We start from the raw sequence: 25,015 nt of genomic DNA on the forward strand, positions 1-25,015 counted from the left end.
TCTTTCTGCTGCCGCAGGCTGAGTCAGTCAGTCTGTCTGTGTGTGCGTGTGCGTGTGCGTAAGTGTAAAAGAGCAGGAAGTCATTCGTCGCAGTGTGACTTACTGGTAAGATGACGTCAAACACAGACCAGTGGGAATATATCACACTATGTATGTGTGTCTGTAAATAAATAGCTGCATTTGTCTCTGACATGATGGTGCACACCGTGTCAGCATAAATCATCCTCCCCCACATCCGCTGAGCAGCAGTGGCTGTTATGTAAGTGATTGCATCTGTGCATACAGAAGCAGGTAACATCAAGTACAACCATGAGGCGATACTAAGAGCTGATACTAATAAAGCTGAATCTGCCATATTGCTGAAGGAGGGAAAGCTGGGACACGACAGTTAAAATGCTACAAGCAAGAGCAGATGGAGAGAGGCTGCAGAAGAAAGTCGTTCACACACTGATATTGTCTCCAAGCGAATGCATAAATATGAATCACAATATTTAATGTGGCTTTAATTTGGTCTACCAACTGATGCTTTTCATCACAGGGAAAAAGTGACAGCAGCAGTTTTAAACATGAGGTTTGAATAATTAAACATAGTGGAATAATAAAAAAAATAAAGAAGTACAGTATTCATGTTGACAAGCCTTGACCTTTGCCTCAATCCATCTACTTATGCAGGCATGGATTGATTTAACCTATGTTTGTATGTTTGCACTTTATCTCCCTCCAGTGACCATCTGTGGAAATACACCAGGCTTTGGTCTGCTGAGACAGGAAGTGAAGGTCATTAAAGGCACACATCAATGCACCAACCCAGCCCAATCGAGTCAAGTTTTTCACAAGCAGGGACAACATCCTTAATTAGATTCACAACAATCAAGCAGATGGTGACAGAGGGAAGAAAGAACCCCTTTGAACAGGAAGAGCCATTGGCAGAAAAATGCTCAGAGAGTGGGGAGCAGCCATTTGTCATAGTCACTCGGGGTATGAGGATAAAGAGAAGAGGGGGAAAAGGCCGCGAGGGCCGGTGTCCTGCAGGTTTTAGATGTGTTCTTTATCCAGCACAGCTGATTTAAATGGCTAAATTACCTCCTCAACATATCTTGAAGTTCTCCAGAAACCTGGAAATGAACTAATTATTTGATTCAGGTGTGTTGACCTAGTATATCTAAAACCTCTAGGACACCAGCCCTCGAGGCCTGGAGTTAGACACCCCTGGCTATTCAATTTTATTTGTAAGGCGCACCAATCACATCAGTCTCCTCAATGTGCTTTATATGGTAAGCAATGTTCCCTCTAATTTTTCATGTGTCTGAGCGAACACACAAACACTGACCCACGTTAACATATGGACTGAACATACACACACCCACAATGGACAACTGTACCCTCAAACACACAATAATAACATGGACTGAACCACCACTCACAACCACTAGCACTTTATATAGCCTCTGTAGAAACTATCTACACCCTCACTTATCTTAACTGCACTACTGTATAGCTCTGTGTAAATAATCATTCTGTACATTCGATAATCTTTAATTCTACAACTGTTTACAACTTCCATAGTTCACATTTCTGTATAGCTGTATATCTCAGATTTCTGTAAAGTTATTTATTTCATATTCTGTATAGTTTTTCATATTTATATCCTGTTCATAGCCTGTACATAGCTTGTACTCACTACAGCCTGTACATACTTATAGTTATAGAATATTCACAACATACTTCATACCGTGTACATTATAACATACCATAATATACCCATTTCTGTAATATACTTACATATCTATACTATTGCTAATATATATTGTAATATATCTATATCACTAAAGCACTTCTGGATGGATGCAAACTGCATTTCGTTGCCCTGTACCTGTGCATGTGCAATGACAATAAAGTTGAATTCTATTCTATTCTATTCTAAACTCCCTGAGCGGTCCCTTGGACCTCTGTGAGCAACAGCAGACGTGTGCACTGTGGTCACGCCAGCATCGAATCCATCCAAGTCACATGGTTTATTAAAATAATCCAATTACAGCATTTACATTTATGTTAGACTACTTTTAATTAACTGCTTTAGCCCACTTACAATGAAAACTTTAAAAAATCTTCTTCATGACCTGTGTATGTTAACACTATTGGAAGTAAAAATATCTTGAGCTCCAAATTTGAAAACACAACTTTTTTTCTTTTCTTTTTAAAAAATAAATAAATAAATAAATAAAGCTCTGACTTGTATTATGAGTCTGTGGTCTGGGAGAGAGTCCTGTAACTCTGTCTGCAAAATACAGTAAATAATGACCAATGTTGGGCAGTTAATTATATCATTACGTCTTCAAAAAGGTAACTGAGTTATGCAAACAACAAAGTTTTTTGCAGCTGTTTACCTAAAAATGCAGCCAAGTTTTTTTTAAATAAACATTTCAAACTATTTACAGAACAATCAGCTGTTCTGCATCAAATTTGATGCCATGTAAATTATTTGTGCCACTCCAAAAATAATTTATGTCCACTATGAGATAAAAGAGAACAACAGCCTGACAACAGCAGATTTATCACTCCTGTAACATTCAGTAGTCGCCTCATTGTTCTGACACACACAAGAAAACTATTGACTACACTACACACCAACTACACAAGATTTGCGCTGAACATCGCAAATATCTCACATCTCAAAACACTGCCATCACTCCTAAAACTTCCCCCTTCCTAAACAACTAAATGCCATGTTGCCATATCATTTTTTGATTGGTCGACATGGTAGATTTTTCCACCAATAGGAAAGGGTGGGGTATTCTTTGGGTTTTTGGCACAGGCGGAGAGTGTTTTCGAAACATTGCATTTTTTTTTTTTTTATCATAACTCTGGTTTTACACAATTTAAAAACTGGTATAAAGTCCACACTTTTCCCGTCAATTGTTCCGTCTGTCCTGCTCACGTCTCCAATGGTTGTACATGTTAGAGTTATTGTCATTAACGTGGCTTCACTCCACATCAGCCACGCCGCTTTGCTAAAACACCGGTGTCGGCACATAAGGACGCTGTCATAGCCTGTCAACAACGTTGATTAGCTGCATATATACGAATGTGAATCGCATCATTGGCTGGACTATGGGATAAAGTGCCATCGTTCTAATCCCATACGGGAGCAGCCAGTCACTTACTGACTAACACTGCAAAACAGAATTATTAAAGTATTAATTTTAATTTCAATTCAGGTTAGATTTTTTTTCCTGTGCGCAGAGACCGTGCCAGCCGTGCGCAATTGCGCACGCGCGCAGCTTAGAGGGAACGTTGATTGGTATCTATAACATTAGAAAGAACCCCCCAACAATCACATAACCCCCTGTGAATAAGCACGTGATGACAATGAAAACTCCCTTTTAACAGGAAGAAACCTCTGGCAGAGCAAGGCTCGTGGAAGGTCCGGCCGTCTAGCGCGACCAGATGGGGGTGAGGGAAATGAGAAAGGAACAGAGGGAGACAGGACAAAAGGCGAACTATAGGAGAGAGTCAGACTTTAATAGTTACTAATAATTAAATGCAAAATGGTGGATAAACACACAGTGTGGAAAGAGATCAGTGAAGAGGAAACACTCAGTGCATCATGGGAGCCCCCCGGCACACATTATGAGAGAGATGACATTTTAATTGGGTGCAGTTTTCTTGTGTAAACAACTGGGGAGTGAGAAGACGGGAGTGGAGAAGTACTCAGTGTAAGGAAGTCAGCAGCCTGAGCCAACAGCAGCATAACCAAGTGATGGGTCCAGCACCAATACTTGTTTGTGGATGAAAAACAGCTACTCACAAAAAACTGTATGCATAAAGAATTATTAGTTATAAGAAGTACTACTGCTCTTACAGTATTATGTGTTCTTTGTAGGTTTCAAAAATGTGATATTTTTTCATATTTCTATATCTGGGAATTGTGTTTTTTTTATACACTTGAATGTCACTTGAAGTTAAAAAAAAAACAATAAAGCAAGACAGACACTTTGTCATAGCAACTCGATTTTTAATATTGTAAGATATAAAAATCTTCATCTTTATCATACAATAACATCTTACCATAAATTTTGACAAAGGAGGGAGATTTTTTGCCACCAAACAAGAATTATAATATAACTTTGATTTCTTTTGAGGTAAGACAGCTGCTTCATAGATTCTTAAGCCACACAGGTCTTTTCTTCTACACATGCACAGCATCTTCTTATCCTTACGGTGTGCTTTCCATGCAAGACATTCCGCCTCACCTGTAGGCCTAGGCACTGAGCTAAAAGCAGGACCTACTCCGTGGAGAAGCTTACACTGAGACACCTTTAACTCTAGGCCTCGTATTCAGTGTCAATAAAATACCAACGAGTCAGATAATCAACAAATGGAATTCCAATATAATGAATGAAAAAAAGATAATCCACAATAAGGGCAAGTATGTGTGACATTATAACCAGTGATTTGACAGAGATTTTAACAAGTGCTTATTTCCGTAAAGACAGCAGCCAGCCCTGACTTATTAAACAGAAGAAGAGACCTGTGCGGCATCAAGTCCACAGGCTGCGATGTGCTCAGCATGTCTTTCACTATTTTAAATCACTACTTTCTTTGGATAAAGAGAAAAAAAACAAAACAATCGACAGCAAAAACAACCAACACAGGAAACAGTATTCAATAGGCATTATCCAAGAAACACAGTGAAAACAACTAAAAAAAAAAAAAGAAAACAATGCAAATATAGAATTTTTAACATGCCACATTGTTCCTTGGGCAGGGTTTCTTTCACAGAAAGCCATCTATGTTACTAGTTTTTATAGTAATAAAAATAACAGACATCTCAAATGGTTGCCAGCAGATTGACCAAGCAGAGAAGAGGAATAGGAGCGAAACGAGAAAGCCACATCACCGGACCATGCACATGACTCTGCAGCATCCCGCGAGACAGTACAGACACACACTGCAAGTCATGCAACTGACACACACGCCCACACACACACGCACGCGTCCGCACACACTCTCCATAAAACAAAACGCAAGCATAGATTGACACTAACCAAAACATCAGCAACTGACATTTTCTAGAATGCACATATTCTGGCTGTACCAAAGCCAAAGAGGCATTTATGGCAGAAATGTTTTAATATTCATATCAATAACGTTCTCTGAGAAACATTTAACAGCAGTTTGGACAGTACTGTGGTTTTGTGCTGTCGGCACAGGTTGAATTGGCAGCACAACCGCTAATACGAAGCTCAAAAACCCTACAAAAAGAACGGACAGACGGCAAAAAAACCAAAAAACAGGCAGATGGATAGGCGTGCAGCGAGAATGACAACCAATTACAGCAAAGATGAGAAGAGAAAACTTTCATTGTCACCATCAAAAACAGGGCTGCATCGACTCTGTAGCGGGTCATGCACAAACACGCTCACACACTCGCACAAACACCCACACGGCGCCAGAACATCTGCCAAAAAACCTGCACCCATTTTTTTTTACATTTTTTTTTTTTCGCCCTCATTGCCCCCATCCATCGTCATGATATTTTGATAGGCAAAAGGAGATCGGCTAACAGCTGCAGCTGGCGAGCCCACACAAGGAGGATGATAGCTAGAGCGGGACAACTGATGTCACAAGATGGGGGCAGGACCACAGTCAGTGTTCCTTGGCTGGTATTGGCGGGTCGACACCAAGTCCCCGAGCAAGCTGACGGGGTGGTTTGGAGCCAGGAGGTGTGGTTTTGATCAGACTCCTGTGACCTGTTTGGCTATTCAGAGTCTCTACAGAGATGTGGAGGGAAGTTTCTTAACACGCCTCTGAGCAAGGAAGGAGCTCTCAATGGGCTTGAGCTCTGGAGTAGGTTGTGAGTTCTTCAGGGCGGAGTAGGTGGCTGCCATTGCACCCTGTGCATAAAGAGCAACATCATGATTGAAGCCCAGATGAGAGTATGAATTACTGATATGTTGTCTGATTTACTGCAATGCAAAAAACCCGCTCGTCTTGTGTTTTCTAATCGACAATGCAACACACGATGCGAGTATATTGCAGTGTACAATCATATTGGTATTTTGGTGACACTAAAAGGAACTGATATGATATAAAATCATTCTACATGTTGAGTTTCAACTACTAAAACTTCAATGAATCAATGAATTCCTTTAACCTGATTCCAGGCAGTTTTGTTACCTTGACCAGCTTGGGGTCCTGGTGTGGGAGCTGGCTGTTGGGCAGCTTGTCTCTGCGGACAATCCATGGGTGTTTGAGAACCTGCTTAGCAGTCAGTCTCTGATGGGGGTCAACGTGAAGCATCTTGGACACCAGGTCCTAGAAAAAGCCAAATAATAATATTATGGAAAACTTGTAGGTTGACGCAAATACAACAAAAAATTCTTTCTAGGGAGTAAAAGAGTTGTCTAACAAATATTGACTCCTACCTTGGCGGCATCAGACACAGAGTCCCAGTTACCACCAGTCAGACTGAAGTGGCCGTGGCCTATCCTGTTCAGGATTTCATTTGGAGTGTCTTCAGGTCCGTTGGCAAATGGAGTGAAACTGGTGAGAACAAAAGTAGACAGACGGTAAGGTTAATGCAAAGAATAATGAGAGAGAACAAAGTTCAAAGAATGATTTCAAGTGTTCCTACTAACCCAGCCAGCATGGTGTACAGCAAAACCCCGAGACTCCAGATGTCACATCCCTCATCATAGCCCTGACGCTTCAGCACCTATAGCAGAGTCAGAAGGAATCACATATTACTATATATCACAATGACTGGGGGAACCTTGACTTTTGTGAGTATGTCTTGCGAGCGCACTCGTCACTTGCTCACCTCAGGAGCTACAAAGTTAGCAGTATAGCACGGGGTCATTAGCAGGCCATTGTTGGCACGCAGTTGCTTAGCAAAGCCGAAGTCACAGATTCTGATTGACTCGGGATTCCCCGACTCGTCGACATAGAGGATGTTGCTGGGCTTCAGGTCTCTGTGCACTACCTGAAACACAAGAGGGCAAGAGTGGAATGGAGGGAGAAAATTAGGATTGAAAGTGTCAGTAAACACTCTTGGGTGGAATTCTTTCCCATTTTTATCTGCTTTAAAAATGTCTTCTATAAATTATTTTCAATTTTATTCTAATCAGAAGTTGAATTATTTACCGAGGTGCTTCAAGTGATTATTCCCCTATGTGTTGTTACTAAACTAAAATAATTAAAAGGATGAACACAGTTTGACATCTTCAAGCTAGAAATTCATAAAAAGTAAACAAAAGTAGACATGTGTTGTAAGTTTTTAAACATCAGGAAACATAAAAAAGTAAAAAGAAAAAGAAAAGTAAAGACTTTAGCCTGGTTTTCAAAGGCACTACTATTCAACAGTTTTCTTAAAAAAGCAAAATGAACATCAAATAACTAAACTCTAATAGCACCTTAACTAATATTTCTAAAAGACAGAGCTATTTCACAGCAGTTATTTTGATAAAACACTATTGCTCAAATACAGCTCCAGAAAATAATTTTAAAAAACCCATTGTGTGCTTCACAGGTTTGCCATTTCAGAATAAAAGAACCGGTTCAATAGATGCCATTTGACCTCAAAGTCACATGATAGGGTGGGGCTAGGTTTCACAGCGGGTTCACCCGAAACCTTGGCTGATTGTGACCTACACCCATTTTCACACCTTGGCTCGTGCGTTTAGGTAGAGGATCAACAAGGGGGTTCATGACCCTCTTCGGGGGACACTCCCCTAGGACTTCAATCTGGGACTCTCCACCATTTGACCTTAGAACTGAGAAGCTTCTCAGGTGAGGTGAAACGTCTTCAAGAAACTCAAAGAAGTCCAAAAGGCTTTTCTTTTCAAGCTCCTTAGACAAAACATACATATAAAACAGGACTAAAAGTCCTAGTGGTCTTAGTGGTCCTCACCCCTTGTGAGTGGAGGTACTCAGCAGTCTTGGTGATAGTGTGTAGCACAGCGCTGGCCTCTCGCTCCGAAAAGAACTTCTGCTTGAGGATCCGATCCAGCAGCTCTCCTCCACGCATCAGCTCCGTCACCATGAACACCTGCTTACCGTTGTCGTACACCTGCGACAGAAAGACAAACAAACATCAGCGAGTCTTATTACACTCAACACCCAAGGCGAACAAAGGTTGTCAGACAGAGTGCGTGTTTAGACCCACATCCTTGAGTGTTATGATGTTAGGGTGCTGTCCGTATCTAAGCAGAATCTCTATTTCCTCAGAGGGGTCTGTGCTAGTCTTGTCAATCATCTGGAAATCAAAAGCACAACAACGGCATTAGGATCATGTTTTTGAAAGGCTGCATATTTTCCTCCTCCTTTTACTGAAGAACTACTGAAAAACATATTTGTTAGATTTTGCTGTCCTGTATTCACAAGCTAACTTTTCCCTGTGTGTGTGTTTATGTGTTCATACCTTGACAGCGTATTCAGTGTTGGTGGCTTTGTGGATACAACGTTTACAGACGGAGAAAGAGCCCATCCCTATATCTTCCTTCAGTACGTAGCCATCGCTGAAAAGGACGTTTTTCCCGTGTAGTTGCTGCAGAGGAAGATTTGAAATTGTGATGAGCGTTGGAGGAGTGACGGACTGACAAGAGCTCATGTGGGGGGAGGTTGATGATGTTGGGGAAGGGGCTGAAATCTATTTCTGGAGTCAATTTCTTCCTCTTTGTCAAAGTGTCTCTTCAAATCTACCACACACGCAGTAGAAAAACTGCTTTTGCCAGGCATTACACAAGATTTGAAGCCGTGTACCTCATCTGAGTCGTTTCTTTCTAATCGTGTTCCTGTCTGCCTTTCGCACACCATACACACAGAATCTGTCTCTATTTCATGCCATCAGCAGTCAGAACTCGACAGAAATATAACACACTGAAATAACTTTGTCCACACCTTTAGATTACAGTACATGGGCATATTCACCGACTACTTCATCAGGTACTAATTACTAGGCTCACTTCCCTTTTACTTTCAGAAATGCTTTAGTTCTTCATAGCATAGAATCAACAAGGAACTGAAAACATTCGTCAGCGGTTTTAGTTCATAGTGACATGATTTAATCTCACAGCTGCTGCGCATTTTCCAGCTGCACACCCATGTTGCAAATTTTCGAGTGCACAGATGCTCTATTGGGTTGAGATCTGATGACAGTGGAGGCCATTTGAGTACAATGAACTCACTGTCATGTTCAGAAAACCAGTTTGAGATGATTTGAGCCTTGTGATGTGGTCTGTTTTCCTGCTGATAACAGCCATCAGAAGATGGATACAATGTGAGAATAACTAAGGGGCCTGAAGTGTGCCAAACCCTACTATTCGAATTCACACTCATCACACCAGCCAATATTATTATAATCTTCCATTGTTCAGTTTTAGTGTGTCGAGTTACTGTTGATCATGTTGCGGGCAGCACAGTGTGTGGTGGTTGGCACGGCTGCCTCACCACCATCTAGCCGGGGAATTTCTGTGTGGTGTTTGCAATTTCTTCCCATGTCATGAGTTTGTTCTTTCCAGGTATTCCGACTTTCTCCCAGGGTCCAAAGACATGCACTTAGTTGACTGGACACTCTAAATGACCAGTTAACCTAACTTCCTCCCATCACCTCCAACCAGTCGCAGCAGATGGCTGCCCCTCCCTAAACCCGGTTCTGTTGGAGGCTTCTTCCTGTTAGAAGGGAGTTTTTTCCCCTCCCACTGTTGCCAAAGGAGTCATAGGGGAAATTTCTCGGTTTTCTTTGTGTCCTGCCAGAACAGGCTCCAGTATCCAGTATTTATCTATCCCAAGAGTGAATAGCTACTGACCTGAACCACTGGATGTGGTGGGGCCTGCACTGGCTCTGATGAACCATCCTCCTCTAACAGAGTTGATGCAACAAAGCTGAAGCCTCTGAAGAGCTGGTGAGCTCCAGCACTGGGGGGTACACCAGGGGAGTCTGCAGGATAATAAATAAAAATAAAGGCTTCGGAAAAACAGACAGGTTTATTGCAGTAATGTTAGAAAACAAAAAAGGCACTGCTATAAAAACTTCACATTGAGGTATTATTGACAAGCACAGCTAATCACAAATATGTTAGTGCATCCCAATGTTGCTGTGTCTCCTTTAAATAAAAAAAAATGTGTATTGATTTTTGATTTTCGACCTTTAGGTGTGCGGGAGGTGAATTCGGAGTCGAAGTAGAAAGTGTCATCCGGACGTGCGACCGCTGGTCTGAACGGAGGCTTTGCTTCTTTTCGGAAGAGTTTCTAAAAAGGAATAAAGAAGCTTAACTCACGCTGTGCAGTTGAAGTTCTGAATGCCACCTGTGATGGTTGCTATAAATTCAAACACATATGTAATCACACAGAACTCACATTCCAGTCTATGGTTGAGAAGAAACCGTGCCGCTTAATCTCCTCAGCGCCATCGGCATTAGATCCTGCAAAACATCAAATAGAATCAATCACAATAGAAAACTACAAACCAATGTAAAGCACAGCCTTTCCCTGTGAAATCAGATAGAGTGTGTACCGTCATTTGTCAAAGTCATGTTCCAGAGCTGATACTAACCCAGTCTGTTGGCAGGGTTCCTTTTGAACAAAGCCCTGAGCAAAGATTGGGCCTCTGCACTCAGGAACTGAGGCATTCCAAGACGAGCCCTGCACAAACACACAAAGAGGGCTTCCAGCTTTAATTATTGCACCGGATATAGAATGAGACAGTTGGAATATGTTGGAATAAGTACATTTGGCAACAGGTTTTTGTGTTGAATTGAGTTTTTCCGTGTTCTCCATGTGCCTGCAAATTTACTCTCCGGGTTAGTTCTTAAGCTGAGAGCCTGTTTAGGACGTCATACCCCACCTGACCGCCTATGCAGGTTGGGCATGGACAATCTGGGAAAACAACTGAATTAAAATAAGTTGGTAAAAGGGATTCCTGAGCGAGGGAGAAAAAAAACAAAAAAAAAAACAAAACTTTTTTCAGCCTACAAATGGGGGGCGTGCCACAAAACGTTTGAGAGCTACTTAGCTGGTCATTGTAAATTGACTTCAGATGTAGTTGTGAATGTGCCTGCTCAGCTGTCTAACTGTGTTAGCCCTGTAATTTACCGACTTCCTGTCCAAGGTGTAGCCCACATCTCTCACCCAAAGTGAGGTGGAATAGGCTCTAGTCCACTCACACGCTTTTGCTGATGGACATGAGTAAGTAGTTAAAAGAAAAGAAAAAATGAGTGATGTTCTTGAATCCAGGTGGTACTCACTTCAGAATGAGATTCATGGTTTCTTTGCGGTCCTTCCCTTGAAATGGCAACGCCCCCGTCAGCATCTCAAACTGGGAGAGAAAACACAAAAAATGTAATCGGCATATTTATTTACGTAATATTTACGCTCAGCCAGTACGTTTTTTCCTCCTTACCATTAGTACCCCGAACGACCACCAGTCGGCGCTGTGGGTGTGTCCCTGCCTGTTCACGACCTCTGGTGCCATGTACTCCACAGTGCCACAGAAGGAATAAGCTTTCTTCTCATGATCAATGGCTTCTTTACACAGGCCGAAATCTGAAAACACACAAGACATTAACCAAGGACCTGGATCCTTATATTATATTATATAGCAGCACGATAATAGCTACAAAAAGCTTTAACATGAAACAGTTTTCCCACAAGAGCTCTGTTAAGGCGACTTCTTAATTATCATTCGTTTCCTCTGGTTGAGGATAAGAGATTCTAAAGAGGTTTATCACAGATATTCAAGATAAAGTATTATAATTAACTTGGGGAACATATACAGGATGTTATGGAGATACGAGTCAGTGAGATAAAGCCATCACTGCTGTGAATCAAGGTCAATGTGGTAGAGGAAAGGAAAGTGTGTGTGCAAAATGAATAGTGAGAGGTAGATGTAAAAGAAACAACAATGAGGCTCACCTGTGAGTTTGATGTGTCCCTCCTCATCCAGAAGAATGCTAGGAGAAAACAATGTCACATATAAGACAAACTAAAATCTTACAGAGTCTGAACATTTTACCCATCTGGACTGTACAAAGTAAACTTTTCTTTGCTGTATGCTTTGCTCAGTTGTAGTATGTCTTGGTGTCAAAGTATACTCGGCTGTCGGATCATTAGGTACCCTTAAAAACAACTGAAGGCTAATATAGCAGTCCGTATGTGGTGGTCAAAGTTATAAAAACACGTTTCAGTTTCAATACAACATGTTAGCATTCAAAAGCACCAAAATTTAAAAAAGCAACACATAAATGAATCACCGGCTCTTTAAATTAGCGACGTTGTCGGGTCTTACATGCATACTATGAGATCGAGTGCTGTGCACAGCACACGCTGAGGAACAAGCATCGACAGCTGGTGGCAGCAATGTACCATAACAAGTACCGATGTGCCAATTACAGCAGAGAGTGAGGGAACACAAGCTAATGAAAATGGTGCAGGGTTCAACAAGTAAAAAATACTTTGCAGTGAGTGCAATAGAAATATGACAGGAGGAAATTGTTGCACTTTGAAGTCATCACTGCTGTCTGGGGTTGTGGCTACAGGTCTGCAGCAGGGAAGACACTTTTCCCACACTCACTGAAATGCATGCTGTTCTTCTGGATTAATCTAACTTGGAGACGTTTATGACTGATGCACTGTGTGTATATTTTTATATATATTTGTCATTATACATTTCCTGCAGCATGGCATGCAAAACGCTTGGTTTTCCACTCTTACTTTTCAGGTTTGAGGTCCCTGTAAATGATACCCAAGCTATGAAGGTGGTCCAGTCCTAATGCCAGTTCTGCTAGGTAAAACTTCACATCCTCTTCTGTGAACATCACCTGAGGGGTAAAGGAGACAAAGAAGAGAGAGGATGTGACACACAAAGAAAAGGAAAATGAGACAATAAGAGAGCATAACACCGCAGAGTGACACAATGCAGAATAAATGGGTAAGCACATATCAGTTTATAGGATAAATAAGTGGACATAGGACTGAGAAAAAGAAATCCTGACCTCAGGTCAGCATAACAACACTAAGTAGTCACTTCTTTTTTCTTTTTTTCTTTTTTTTACCTCTTTGGAGAGTCTAGTAAAAAGATCCCCTCCTCTGAGAAAGTCCAGGATCAAGTACAGCTTCCCTTCAGTCTGGAATGCTACAGATGCACAAATTCACATTTAGTTCAACTGTAAATCAGGAAGCATGAGTTAAGCTTCTGGAAGTTGAAGTAATAAAACAGTAAATCAAGTCAGTACATCAAATAACATTAATAAGAGGGAAGGGAAGCAGAGTCTAACAAAAGCATCAGGCTGACTCACCATAGTGCAGTTTGACAACAAATGGGTGATTGACGTCTGCCAAAATGTCTCGCTCCATCTTGGTCCTCACACGGTCTCTGACTGAAGGCCAATGATCGAGGGTTAGTGTGATAGTATGCATTAAAGATTTATAACGTGTCTGTACGTAAGCACAGAGTATGGTAAAAGTACTACAACACACTAAATGCTGGTGCTGATGAGAGTACAATTCAACTTGGACTCATTAAGCTGCAATAGGAGAGGATCCTCAAATTAAAGCATAGCCAAACTTAAATAATGGGGTCAGTGCTGAATGTTAATGATGACCTAAATTTGGGGATTTTGTGCATGCAACTGCGACTCTGAGCACAGTAGATTAACTCAGCTGCTGCTTAAAAACTTCACCATGGGCAGCCAATCAGAAAAAAGCTGACTTCAAGCAAAAGGGAAGGAATGTAAAATAGCGAATTTCAGACAGAGAGGAGCTGCACCCAAAATAAGGCGAATTATGATCAATTTGACCTGCTAGTCATGAAAAGCTGTTTAAGAATAAAAACACGGAGATTTAAATGAGAGTAAAAGGTCCCTGTTAAATTTGCAAAGCTGCACAGAACCACCCACGTGATTTTGGGAGATGATGAGAAGAAATCTGATGCCCCGATGTTTGCAGAAGGTGAGACCACAACACCTGTTCATAGGAACCCACTGAAAGCAGTGGTGGTCTTACTATGCACACATACCACTGCATGTGTTACAGGAAATTCATACACCCTTTTATATGAAACTAAACAACCACTTGAAAAATGAAATTGCCAAACACAAGGCCTTTTCAAATCAACATCACCGGAAAGGTAAAAGGTGCAGCTCTACAAAAAAAAAAAAAAAACCCAACTCACTCACTTTTCTTTGTTTTTTTTTCCCTGTCAATGAAGCCAAAAGCCAAAACAGAGAAAAGTAGCAATTCTTAAAATTTCACGACCATAGCCAAGCCTGACGTTGCTGTACCTTTTAGTGTGGCCTTCTTGAGGACCTTCATGGCATAGAGCTGGTTGGCATCGGGAGGAGTCACCTTTCGTACCAGGAACACCTGCAAAATAATTTTTTTTCAAAAAAATTCCCCCCAAAAATATAACAAACACCAAAAACACTGTTAAAGATGCAAGGATTTTTGTAGGTTGGGGAGTAAGAGTAGCAAAGGAGGAAGAGAAAAATAGACATGTAGTCAAAATAGAAAGAAACCGAAAGAGTAAAAGCAAATTACCTTGCCAAAGGATCCCTGTCCCAGGACTTTGAGCAGTTCAAACTGAGAGGCATCAGCTTTCTCTGAGCCCTCCTTGACCACATGGGTGATGTTGATCTCTTTGATGTCTCCATCTTCCTAAAGAGTGAAAAGAAAACAGACGGAGGGAAAGCAGTCAATGATCACAGAACGACAGCAATACTGCACAGCTGCAAAAAAAAAATAAAAATTTCACAAGCCGCTTGCTTATGCAAAGATAAGTTCTCCTGTGGAGGTGCCTCCTGCTGTCAATATAACACATTTCAAAAAAAGAGGAAGCATGGTAAGAAGTGAGATGTGCACGTGAGCACAAACAGTTGCTTATCGATGCGTTTATTTGCTTTTAGCACACGGGAACTGGTGGTGTAAATATTCAGTGGAAGTAGATCTGTGTAAAAGCAAGTTCACAGCAAGCGCACTCTCACAACTGGGTGGATCCCAGCTGACACCGCTCATAGCTCCACCACATGAACACGCGCAGCTGACCTGGTGTCAGCCTCACCCAAAACTCAACAACAATAACAACGATGCAGAGAATTCTCTTTCAAGAGTGTTCCCCTCCCTTGATAATCTTCCTTGAATTTCACACCTCGGGCCCTGTGATGAAGCAAAGTACAGTAGGTACCCTGCTGGGAGAATTTTAGATTCACCAGTGCAGTTTCAGGGGAAAGACTTTTCCCCTACTTCTGCCTATGAAATCCAAATCTCAGGGATCAGAAAGCAGAACATCTGGGCTGTCCTGCTCCTAATTTCTCCTTTATAGGCATGTTCAGGTTTACACTATTACCATGGATCCTGAATAAAGTTACACTTGGCAATTACAAGTTATTTAAAAAAAACAACCAAACAAAAAATAAAGTGCAATCAGCTGACCGTTGCATAATCAATATTTCAAAGAAGTGATGAAAGACATATTTTCAGCAGTCTCTTCTTTCAGCTTTTTAAAAGTTTCTACAAAACAACAGCCACCGCCATCACCACAGACCACTGCAGCCTGGGACTTAATTTGACAACAGGAAACCAGAGTTGGCTGAACACAGCAGGCTTTCAGTTGCACCTTGTTTTCTGAACAACCGCGACAAGAGCGAATACAAAACCTCGTTTGCACTTTGCTGTGCTGATGAATCCCTCTTTTCTCCTCATTTTCTTAAAACTCAGTTTCATTAAGACGACGCCACTGAACGCTCTGTCGACGACTTAACTACTCAAAGCTGATCGAGATGTCAATATCAGGAGGTGTCACTTTACCGTCCAGTGGTTCTCCGGCGGAGGTAAAGTGCCAGTGTCGTTGTCCGTTGCCGCCGTGGGTCTGTAGGTGTTACAGTGAGCAGGGCTGCCAGTCAAGGATTTGTTCTTTTTGAACAAGTAGATGGACAGCATGCGAGTCAGGTTGAACTTTCTCTTGTCCTTCTCCATCTCAGCATTTCCCAGAGTGTTGTATCATCCTACCTTCATCCATAACAAGGTACACACTCTTCTACCTCTCATATAATCATCTCAAATCTCACCTCATCTCACCGAGAGCACACTTTAAGATCGTTTGTGCTTTCATGTTAGGATTAGTTGTGTGGACTGCAGATAAATATTGAAAAGTCTCTCAGCCTCTGCTCTTTAGTCGACTGCAGAGGCCTTCTGCTAAATTTCCTTCAGTGCTTCATCTTCATGTTCTCTTCCATTCTATCTCCGGTCCTTGCTCGCTCCCTGCCTCTGTGTCTGTCTGATTAGACCGGTGTGCCTTCGGTGAATGACTGCAGCTGAAATGAACTGGAACCGAAGCGAGCAGGAAGGAAGAGCCTGCTATATTCTCACAGTCCTGCACCCAACTTCTTGTCACACTCTCTCTCTCACACACACACACACACGTGTGCGGCTGAAAGAGAGAGAGAGTGAGAGAGAGAAAGAGAGAGAGAGAGCAAGCGAGCAACAGGAGTACACTGAAACTCAAAAGAAGCACAAAAAAGAGATAGAGGTGGAGAAAAAGTAAAAAGAAAATGCCAATTAAATGCTTTCTTGAATAAATTTGCTTGCATTATCAGTAATTTTACAGACTCAAGAACCCAACTCTGTGCCACTTCCCTTTACCCATAATTCAACACAGAGGCCAGCGTGGAGGAGGATGGCAGAGAGAGGATGATGTGTCCCCTCTCGGTGTCAACACACCAGAGAGGATTCAGACAACTCACTGCCTCTGGATGACAGAGATTTTCCTGTCTGTGGCCAGGCATGTTGCTCTCTTCCCCCTCTTAACAGTCCTGTTCCTGCTCATCCTGTCTCCTAACACAGCTCTCGCTGCTCGTAAAGTGGTCTTGAGATCCTCTTACTTTCCTCCATTGCTCACTTTATTGCCGTTTATACAGCAAACACTTCTTTAACCTGAGAGAATACGCCATTACGCGCCTGTATATAGAGCATGAGTCAACTCCTCTTGACCAAAGAGCAGCGTTACTTGGCTGGCAGCGAACCTGCACTGCAGCCTGTGCTCAGAAAAGGTTATTTGCTTAACAATTTTGTGATGGGAGAGTACATTTTCCAGAGGGTGGGGAGACGAGAAAAAAAAAGAAAAAGGAAATACAATGTGACATGGATGAAGCAGGATGTAATGTTTGTTTAGCGAGGGAGGAGCTGCAGAATGAACGGATTTAAAAGCAACAGTACACAGGTGGTGAGAGCTTACCTGGGCTCTAATAGTGGCATAGTCCCTCTCTATCCAGGTGATATGAGACTCGTTCTAGGAAGTGTTTGAATGGAGCAGTTAACATGAGTTACGTAAAACATGACGGGTTTTGCAACAGGTACATTTGTACCTCTTCATACAGGCTTGCTGCAGGTACATCTCATTAACACATGCACACACACACACACACACACACACACACACACACACACACACACACAGAGAAGAGGGTAGAATAGGGCCACATTAGTGACAGGAAACTTCTCTTCCCTCCTACTTCTCACTTCCTCTTTTCTTGAACTGATCTCACATCCTTCCTGCTCGATAACTAGATAACCAACTACACAGGAGAGCTGAGTTTACAAGCATGACAGCTGTTGCAGAGAAGAAGCTGAAATTCAGCGTTATGACTAACTATTTATAAAGGTTCTCGTGTTATCCGGAATCTAGAGTACTCAGGAACAGCTGTCTTTTGAAATGAAGTCACATGGTGTGTGGGAGATTAAAAAAAAGAAAAAGAAAAAGAGTATTCACACTTCATGGCCTCACACATATTTTTTGTGGTTTTGCAGATCAGTTTCAGTTTGATTGCATTAATACCATGACCTGGCCAAAACGCAAAGATGAAAAAACTGAGCATCTAACTTTTAAATTTGCTACACCGGTTGAGTGAAAAGGCAGAATCTTCAGTGAAGCATTAACCCTAGCATTGAAAATAACATTTTTTATGATTTTTGAGGTTGGAGGAGGTGGAAGATCCTCCATCCACATCCTCCTTTGTTTCCCGTCAATTCACAGCTGGGAAGATGAAAACTCTCACATCCACCCTCACAGAGGAAACCCCTTCATCCCTCCCAAAATATCACGCAACACACACACACACTCGCACACACACACACACACACACACACACACACGCCAAGCACTCCCTAAAGCTTTCGGCAAGTCCCCAGCACATTCTTCACCTGACCACACTCACACGCAGCTGCCCACTTTGTAACAAGCGGAGGTTCATAACACGCACACATGAAATAAAAGCATCTACTTGCCTCTGCCATGCGGGTTTTGGTGCGGAATAAGAACCTCCACATGTCTGTGTCCAGATACTTCCATGTCACTGATGCTGTCACTGGGTGTCAGTGAACCTCTGTGACAGTCACACTTAGACACTTGCTTCTATGTGAGCCTGTGTCAGTTAGCCAACAACTCTGTATGCAATACCGCAACAGATACAACCTTCCTGTATGCTAAGCAAAATGGGAAGTAAAGTTATAAAAAATGCATATGAGCAGGGGACCAATTAGCTGTGGACAGCGTAGAAGGAAAAGGCTCAACTCAAGCAGGAAATAGCTCTTTCTCAATGGGAAAATGAATCAGAAGTCTATACAAGAGCTTCAAGGACAAGTTTACGGAAACAATGAGAAGAACTTGAATCTTTTGTGTCATTTTAGGCAAAAAGTGGGGAAACTGACTTCATGCTTTTTCTTCAGTTTGAGATTCAAGATAGCAATCATGCGAGGTTTTCAATTTCCGTTGACACATCATCTGACTAAAAGTCTAACGAAGCCTGAAAAAGGGCACAGTAAAAGTTTAACAATAAGAGAATCCTACAGTCATGATAATCTTTGGTCGAATCGAAGCTTAAACGAGCTAACACAAATGCTTCTCTGAGTCCGCTTATGCAACATTTGATCACCTTTTCAGACTGCTAGAGAACAGATGCGTCAACTGTGAGAGACAGATATGGTGTAATGCCCTTTGATTAACACAAGGGGCCAGTGCAGGTCTGCAGCCAGTCCACTGGTAGGTGTTCCAAAGAAGGATGTCATAAGATAGGAGCTTTAGCCAAGTAAGGGCATGCTCACATTGTTAGCTCATGCCTCATCCAAATCCTAGTGTTGGCTCTGACACCAATTACAGTAAGGGAGACAAAGTGGGACAGAAAGGGAGCATGTGGGAGATGATAGGCTGGAGTGCTGTCCAAACACTGTCCATTCACAGCAGCAGAGGTCAAACGAGTTTAAACCCTACAACAGTCACGTCTTGCGTCAAAGCAACGCACCAAAGCTCGAAATGATGGCAGAGTTCAGAGGAGAGAATCATTACAAAAAAATAAGACAAGAGGAAGAGTCAAGAGGAAAAGAGAAGTAACTGGTCAAATGGTGCATGAGCCTGGAAGAAGGAGTTAATTTAGGCTGTTGCTCTCCTAGTGTTTGTGTCTTGCACTGTAGCTTCTGCTCCTTCCTGGAAAATGAAGTGCAAGCACCTGTACGTTTTCAACTGCAAGACAGCTCCGACTGCACAGACAGAGGATGACGAGTGAAAGCGGGAAGGTCCAGAGAGGGAGACGGAGCAGTCTAAACATTCATCTGTAAAAACAAATACCCACACTAGACTTTGCCTGCAAGAGCAAACACACTCAGAGGGGTAAAAAAAAACAAAAAAACAAAAAAAAAACCACACTGCAGCGGTACCCTCACAATGACGAAAGAGTCTGAGATTATATAAGAACTGAAGACAAAAAGAGACTGTAGGCAGCATGGACCATATTTTTAGGCATTTCTAATAAAAATGCTTTAAGGTTATAAACAGGAACTGCTTCTTTTGTTAATGCCTAATAAAAGTCCTTGTAGTGAAATGTTGCACCCTCATTAAAATCTGCAGCTGCATAATCAGTTGATTGAGGTTAAATCAACTTTTAATGTATAAAAATGTCTAAAAATTGTCAAACACTGATACTTAAACCTGAGTAATATGTATGTGAACGTAGAACTAGTTTCATTTAAAACTCACATGTTTTAGTAATATTGGCAAATACTCCCATCACTTGCACGTGATTAACTAACCATTCAGTTCAAATATTAGTGTACAACCCTCTACGGGTCATTAATGAGAAGACATTTTTTGCACTCGCTTCATCGTTTATTGCTTATTTAAGGAGGAAAACTTAAAAGATCAGAATTCAAGCCACAATCTAAAATCACGACCACTTAAGCCCCTTAAGCTCGACACATACTGTCTGTTCTGACTATCATCTGGACCCGAATTTTAACCCTCATAAGCAAGTTCCCATGACTTGCAAACAGATATACACTCAACAAAAATATAAACGCAACACCTTTGTTACTGCTCCCATTCCCCATGGGATGGACGTAGAGACCTAAAATTCATTCCAGATACACAATATAACCATCCCTCCCAAACAGTGGTCACAAATCAGTCCAAATGTGTGGTAGTGGGCACATCTGCTATATTGAGATAATCCATCCCACCTCACAGGTGTGCCACATCAGGATGCTGATCTGACATCATGAGTAGTGCACAGGTGTACCTCAGACTGCCCACAACAAAAGGCCACCCTGGAATGTGCAGTTTTGTCTCACAGCAAAATGCCACAGATGCCACAAGCAATGAGGGAGCGTGCAATTGGCATGCTGACAGCAGGAATGTCAACCAGATCTGTCGCCCGTGCATTGAATGTTCATTTCTCAACCATAAGCCGTCTCCACAGGCGTTTCAGAGAATATGGCAGCACATCCAACCAGCCTCACAACCGCAGACCTCGTGTAACCACACCAGCCCAGGACCTCCACATCCAGCAGGTTCACCTCCAAGATCGTCTGAGACCAGCCACCCAGACAGCTGCTGGAACAATTGGTTTGCACAACCAAACAATTTCTGCACAAACTGTCAGAAACCATCTCAGGGACGCTCAACTGCATGCCCGTCGTCCTCATCGGAGTCTTGACCTGACTCCAGCTCGTCGCCGTAACAGACTTGTGTGGGCAAATGCTCACATTCGATGGCGTCTGGCACGTTGGAGAGGTGTGCGCTTCACGGATGAATCATGGTTCACATTGTTCAGGGCAGATGGCAGCTGAGAACGTCCCAGTTCTTGCATGGCCAGCATACTCACCGGACATGTCACCCATTGAGCATGTTCGGGATGTGCTTGACCGGCGTATACGACAGCGTGTACCAGTTCCCACGAATATCCAACAACCTCGCACAGCCATTGAAGTGGAGTGGACCAACATTCCACAGGCCACAATTGACAATCTGATAGACTCCATGCGACGATGTGTTGCACTGCATGAGGCAAATGGTGGTCACACCAGATACTGACCGGTTCTGGGTCCCCAGACCCCCAATAGCGCAAAAAACTGCACATTCCAGGGTGGCCTTTTGTTGTGGGCAGTCTGAGGTACACCTGTGCACTACTCATGATGTCAGATCAGCATCCTGATGTGGCACACCTGTGAGGTGGGATGGATTATCTCAATATAGCAGATGTGCCCACTACCACACATTTGGACTGATTTGTGACCACTGTTTGGGAGGGATGGTTATATTGTGTATCTGGAATGAATTTTAGGTCTCTACGTCCATCCCATGGGGAATGGGAGCAGTAACAAAGGTGTTGCGTTTATATTTTTGTTGAGTGTATTAGGTTTCACAAATGATTACATAAAACTCATTTTTGCTTCCACATTTTTCCCATAAAAGGGCTCTTGCCTAAATGCTAAGCAGCACTTTTGTGTTGAGAATGATAAATGATACGAAAATTATGAAATATGGCTCCCTTTTCATCAAATCCCAACTGTTTTATACTAATTACTGGTTTTCATGCCCATAGCCTTGAAGAGAATTACATATCATTAATAAATGAAATATTAACCACTTTTAAAAGTGGTTTTCTTTTTATCAACTGTTTCGCACAAAAATTACAGATGTTCAATAGCCTGGCATGTTTTGAGAAAGAAAACAAATGTATAAACACTGTTTAAAGTGAGGTATTTAGAGCTCTACACTGTAACTATGCATATGCACTCATGCAGGATTTCAATGCAGGAGGTCTAAAAGTTTTGTATCCGACGATCACACCATGAACTCGGGCTAGAAAGTGGCTCTCTGTTTTTAAATCAGCCGGAGCATCTTCCTTCTCCTCTTTAATATCTAAAGGTGGGCACCAAAGAACGGTACTATATTTTGGAGGGCAGGGAATTCATTCAACTAGTTCCTTTCAAAGTCAATTTAACACCTTTGATGGACAGGCTGGTCCTTCAGCACACCTTTTCACATTTTTAAGCCTCTCCATCTGCTCTAATTCATTTTGTCCTCTCCCATGTCCCATTTGTTCTCTATGACCTCCACCAACACCTGCTAACAGGCAAGACTGACAGGCTGGTACAAAAAAAAAAAAAAAAGGGGGAAGAGGGTGAAGGAAGGTTGGAAGATGGACATTCACCTGGTTCCAGTGAAATCCTTAGTCATCCCATCATGGTGCTTTAATACGAGCTGAGCCCTACAGGCACTACATCATAGGATACCACTGGAGAAAAGATTGGTTTAGTCTCCTAGGTTGAACTTAAAGGCTTAATGACAACATAAGGTAAACAGCCTTAAGCCCTCAACGCTTAACATGAATATCTCTGCCTTTGTCCAGCAGAAAGGTGGAGGATCAAGCCTTCATCCACAGTCCAGCACTGAGAAAATCGATAGGGGAAATAATCTTAGAAGGATAATTTATTCTTAATTAAAATTGTCACTTTAAAAATAATAAATAAGTAAATCTGTACTGCATAGGACCTCTTCAGTACAGCAGTGCCTTTTTTAAAAAAAGAAAAAAAGAAAAAAAGAAAGCATGACAAAGCCATCAGGTGTTTTGCAACATGTATCATGCTTTGACATTTGTTTTGCTGATGAAGGGGACTTCCAGGGTTAATATCCATCCCTTAGCAGACTGAGCCATCTGTTCCCACACCCAAAATACATCAGGTTTTTAGGTAAGTAAGTGCCCTGAAGATGACACTGAATTCATACTCTGAAGTGCACGTTACACAACTATTCAGTTGTCATCATGTTGCTATTTAAAGCTTTAACATTATGTTTTAGAGACGCACATTGTAAACACAGAAATGGGAGAAGGATTATGTGACAGAGCCACTTCAGGAGGATTAAGTGACAGCTAGGACGGACAAGTGAAGGCACTGCTTTACTAACTATAACTAACTGCAGGGACACTACTTGTGTGTTAGCTAAGCCAAGCTTTCTAAGGAAGTTTAAAAAAAATCTTTAAACCAATTTTGAAAGTATGTATGTGAGGATAAGTTGATAAAAACCTTTAATAACAACTATGGGGAAATATTTGCAATGCACAGCTGAGATGATTAATTAGCGATGACCCTAACTGTGGAGTTGGAAAATTGTTACTGTCTTTTTACACTTTTACACAGTGCAATGATGTTCTGCAGCTCCTTTCATTAAAAATGATAATAATAATTTTAAAAAACAGCAACTCTGTGAAGTCCTGCCCATTCTGACCACTTGCACGCGTCTTAAACTTTGCATGACTGAACATTAACTTCTGCAAACTAATCAAACTTTCACAGCATCATCATTAGTGATGAGAGTTATGTCTCTAGAGCCTAAAGAGCAGATCTTAGTTAAAGAGTCAAAAGTGTGCAGTCCTAAAGGCAGTAGATCAGATCATTAGTGCTACCAGAAGAATCTGTTTCTCTGGTGTCCACTGGATTTTGCACTGTGAATCGCCCCCAAGTGTTAGTCTGTCCACATAAAATTCGACTGCACAACATCCATTGCAAACACAGTTCTTTGGTCACCACTGCAAGATCTGGCTCACTGTGACTTCACCCTCTTCCTCAAAAGGAAGTTGAAGGGTTGCAGTTTTGATAAAGTGGACAAGATCCAGTGCATGATGAAAACACAAGAAAATCACAGCGCAGCCCAGGAAGCCTACTACAAAGGGAATGTTTGCCAAATTAAAGCACTTATTTAAGCTATGTATTTATTTGTTTATTTTCTCAAGAGAGATTTGTAATTAAGAACCAAATTCAGAGTACACTACACAACATGGCATCATTAAATTTGCATCCACACTGAAGGCGATTTGCTTATCACGCGTTGTTTTGAAGCTGACGATCAGTCTCTTGTGGACATTCCAGCCTCCTGTTGCCTAGGTAACCCTATAATGTATTTACTACCAGGTTATATGTCAGTCAATAGTATCCTGCAATCTCACTGGTAGTCTCTTCAATTGCTCATCAGCAACTCAGCTCAAATGAAGTTGCTGAATGTCTTTCCCTTTTTGTGGTTTCTGGTTGCCACGTTACTTCCTGATTGGATGCAGTTTTTGTAACAACAGAACAGCAAATGTGTAAAAAAAAGGAGAAGCATTCTATAGACTTTTAAAACAACTAATCACATGAACAAGTGGAAGGTAGAGGCCAGAGGAAATGCCCCAGCAGGAGTATAGGATTAGCACAGATACTGCAGGAAATCCTGTCATGGCATCTGTAATATTTATAGCAGCAGCATGGATAGCCGTCAGATGATTGGCAGTTCAATGGGCCAGTTGACATCGGGTTAAAACGGCCTTGTGTAATATCCACAGTGGGAGCTTTGGTCAATAAATGCATTAAGAAAAGAACGAAAAGAAATGGCAGAAATGATTTAGAGAGAACAAAGGGGCGGGATAGAAGGATAAATGAGAGACGGAAGAGTGAATATACACAATGAGGTCATCGATGTTAAACCTAAGCTGCATGGCTGCGGTGGAAATGTGTAGCACTCTGGACCTGGTTGCAAATATATATAAAAAATAAATAAATAAAGAGTACAAGCCAGAAACACCAAACCTCAACATCTCCTAAGCATTTTGTCACTCATCTATAATTTGTGTGTCATCACACAAACATTTCTACAACATCTAAAATAGCAACTTCAAGTGCTACTCAATCTGCACTTCCTGCTTAGTCCCAGGTTTTT

The 25,015-nt window shown here is 41.8% G+C and overlaps 1 protein-coding gene across 4 annotated transcripts in view; it reads right to left on the minus strand.

Annotated features, from left to right (window-relative positions):
* Positions 1–3,998: 3,998 nt before the first annotated feature.
* Positions 3,999–25,015, minus strand: part of rps6ka1 (ribosomal protein S6 kinase a, polypeptide 1) — a 52,319-nt gene continuing 31,302 nt past the window's right edge. For 2 of the 4 annotated variants that reach the window (XM_026152938.1, XM_026152936.1), the window contains exons 3-22: positions 14,536–14,652; positions 14,280–14,361; positions 13,296–13,376; positions 13,053–13,132; positions 12,712–12,818; positions 11,914–11,951; positions 11,402–11,544; positions 11,247–11,317; positions 10,556–10,644; positions 10,360–10,424; positions 10,149–10,251; positions 9,810–9,940; positions 8,423–8,548; positions 8,168–8,257; positions 7,913–8,071; positions 6,824–6,985; positions 6,642–6,718; positions 6,429–6,546; positions 6,181–6,318; positions 3,999–5,897 (exon numbers count right to left, since the gene is read on the minus strand). In XM_026152938.1, coding sequence (XP_026008723.1) covers positions 5,775–5,897; positions 6,181–6,318; positions 6,429–6,546; positions 6,642–6,718; positions 6,824–6,985; positions 7,913–8,071; positions 8,168–8,257; positions 8,423–8,548; positions 9,810–9,940; positions 10,149–10,251; positions 10,360–10,424; positions 10,556–10,644; positions 11,247–11,317; positions 11,402–11,544; positions 11,914–11,951; positions 12,712–12,818; positions 13,053–13,132; positions 13,296–13,376; positions 14,280–14,361; positions 14,536–14,652 — 2,100 coding nt within the window. In that variant the 3' untranslated portion in view covers positions 3,999–5,774. Of the gene's footprint in view, positions 5,898–6,180; positions 6,319–6,428; positions 6,547–6,641; positions 6,719–6,823; positions 6,986–7,912; positions 8,072–8,167; positions 8,258–8,422; positions 8,549–9,809; positions 9,941–10,148; positions 10,252–10,359; positions 10,425–10,555; positions 10,645–11,246; positions 11,318–11,401; positions 11,545–11,913; positions 11,952–12,711; positions 12,819–13,052; positions 13,133–13,295; positions 13,377–14,279; positions 14,362–14,535; positions 14,653–15,801; positions 16,379–17,227; positions 17,282–18,276; positions 18,415–25,015 lie in introns of those variants that run through there. The other 2 variants (XM_026152937.1, XM_026152935.1) reach the window with 2 other exon arrangements.

The sequence above is a fragment of the Astatotilapia calliptera genome, chromosome 19 (genome assembly GCF_900246225.1).
Source record: "Astatotilapia calliptera chromosome 19, fAstCal1.2, whole genome shotgun sequence".
NCBI lineage: Eukaryota > Metazoa > Chordata > Actinopteri > Cichliformes > Cichlidae > Astatotilapia > Astatotilapia calliptera.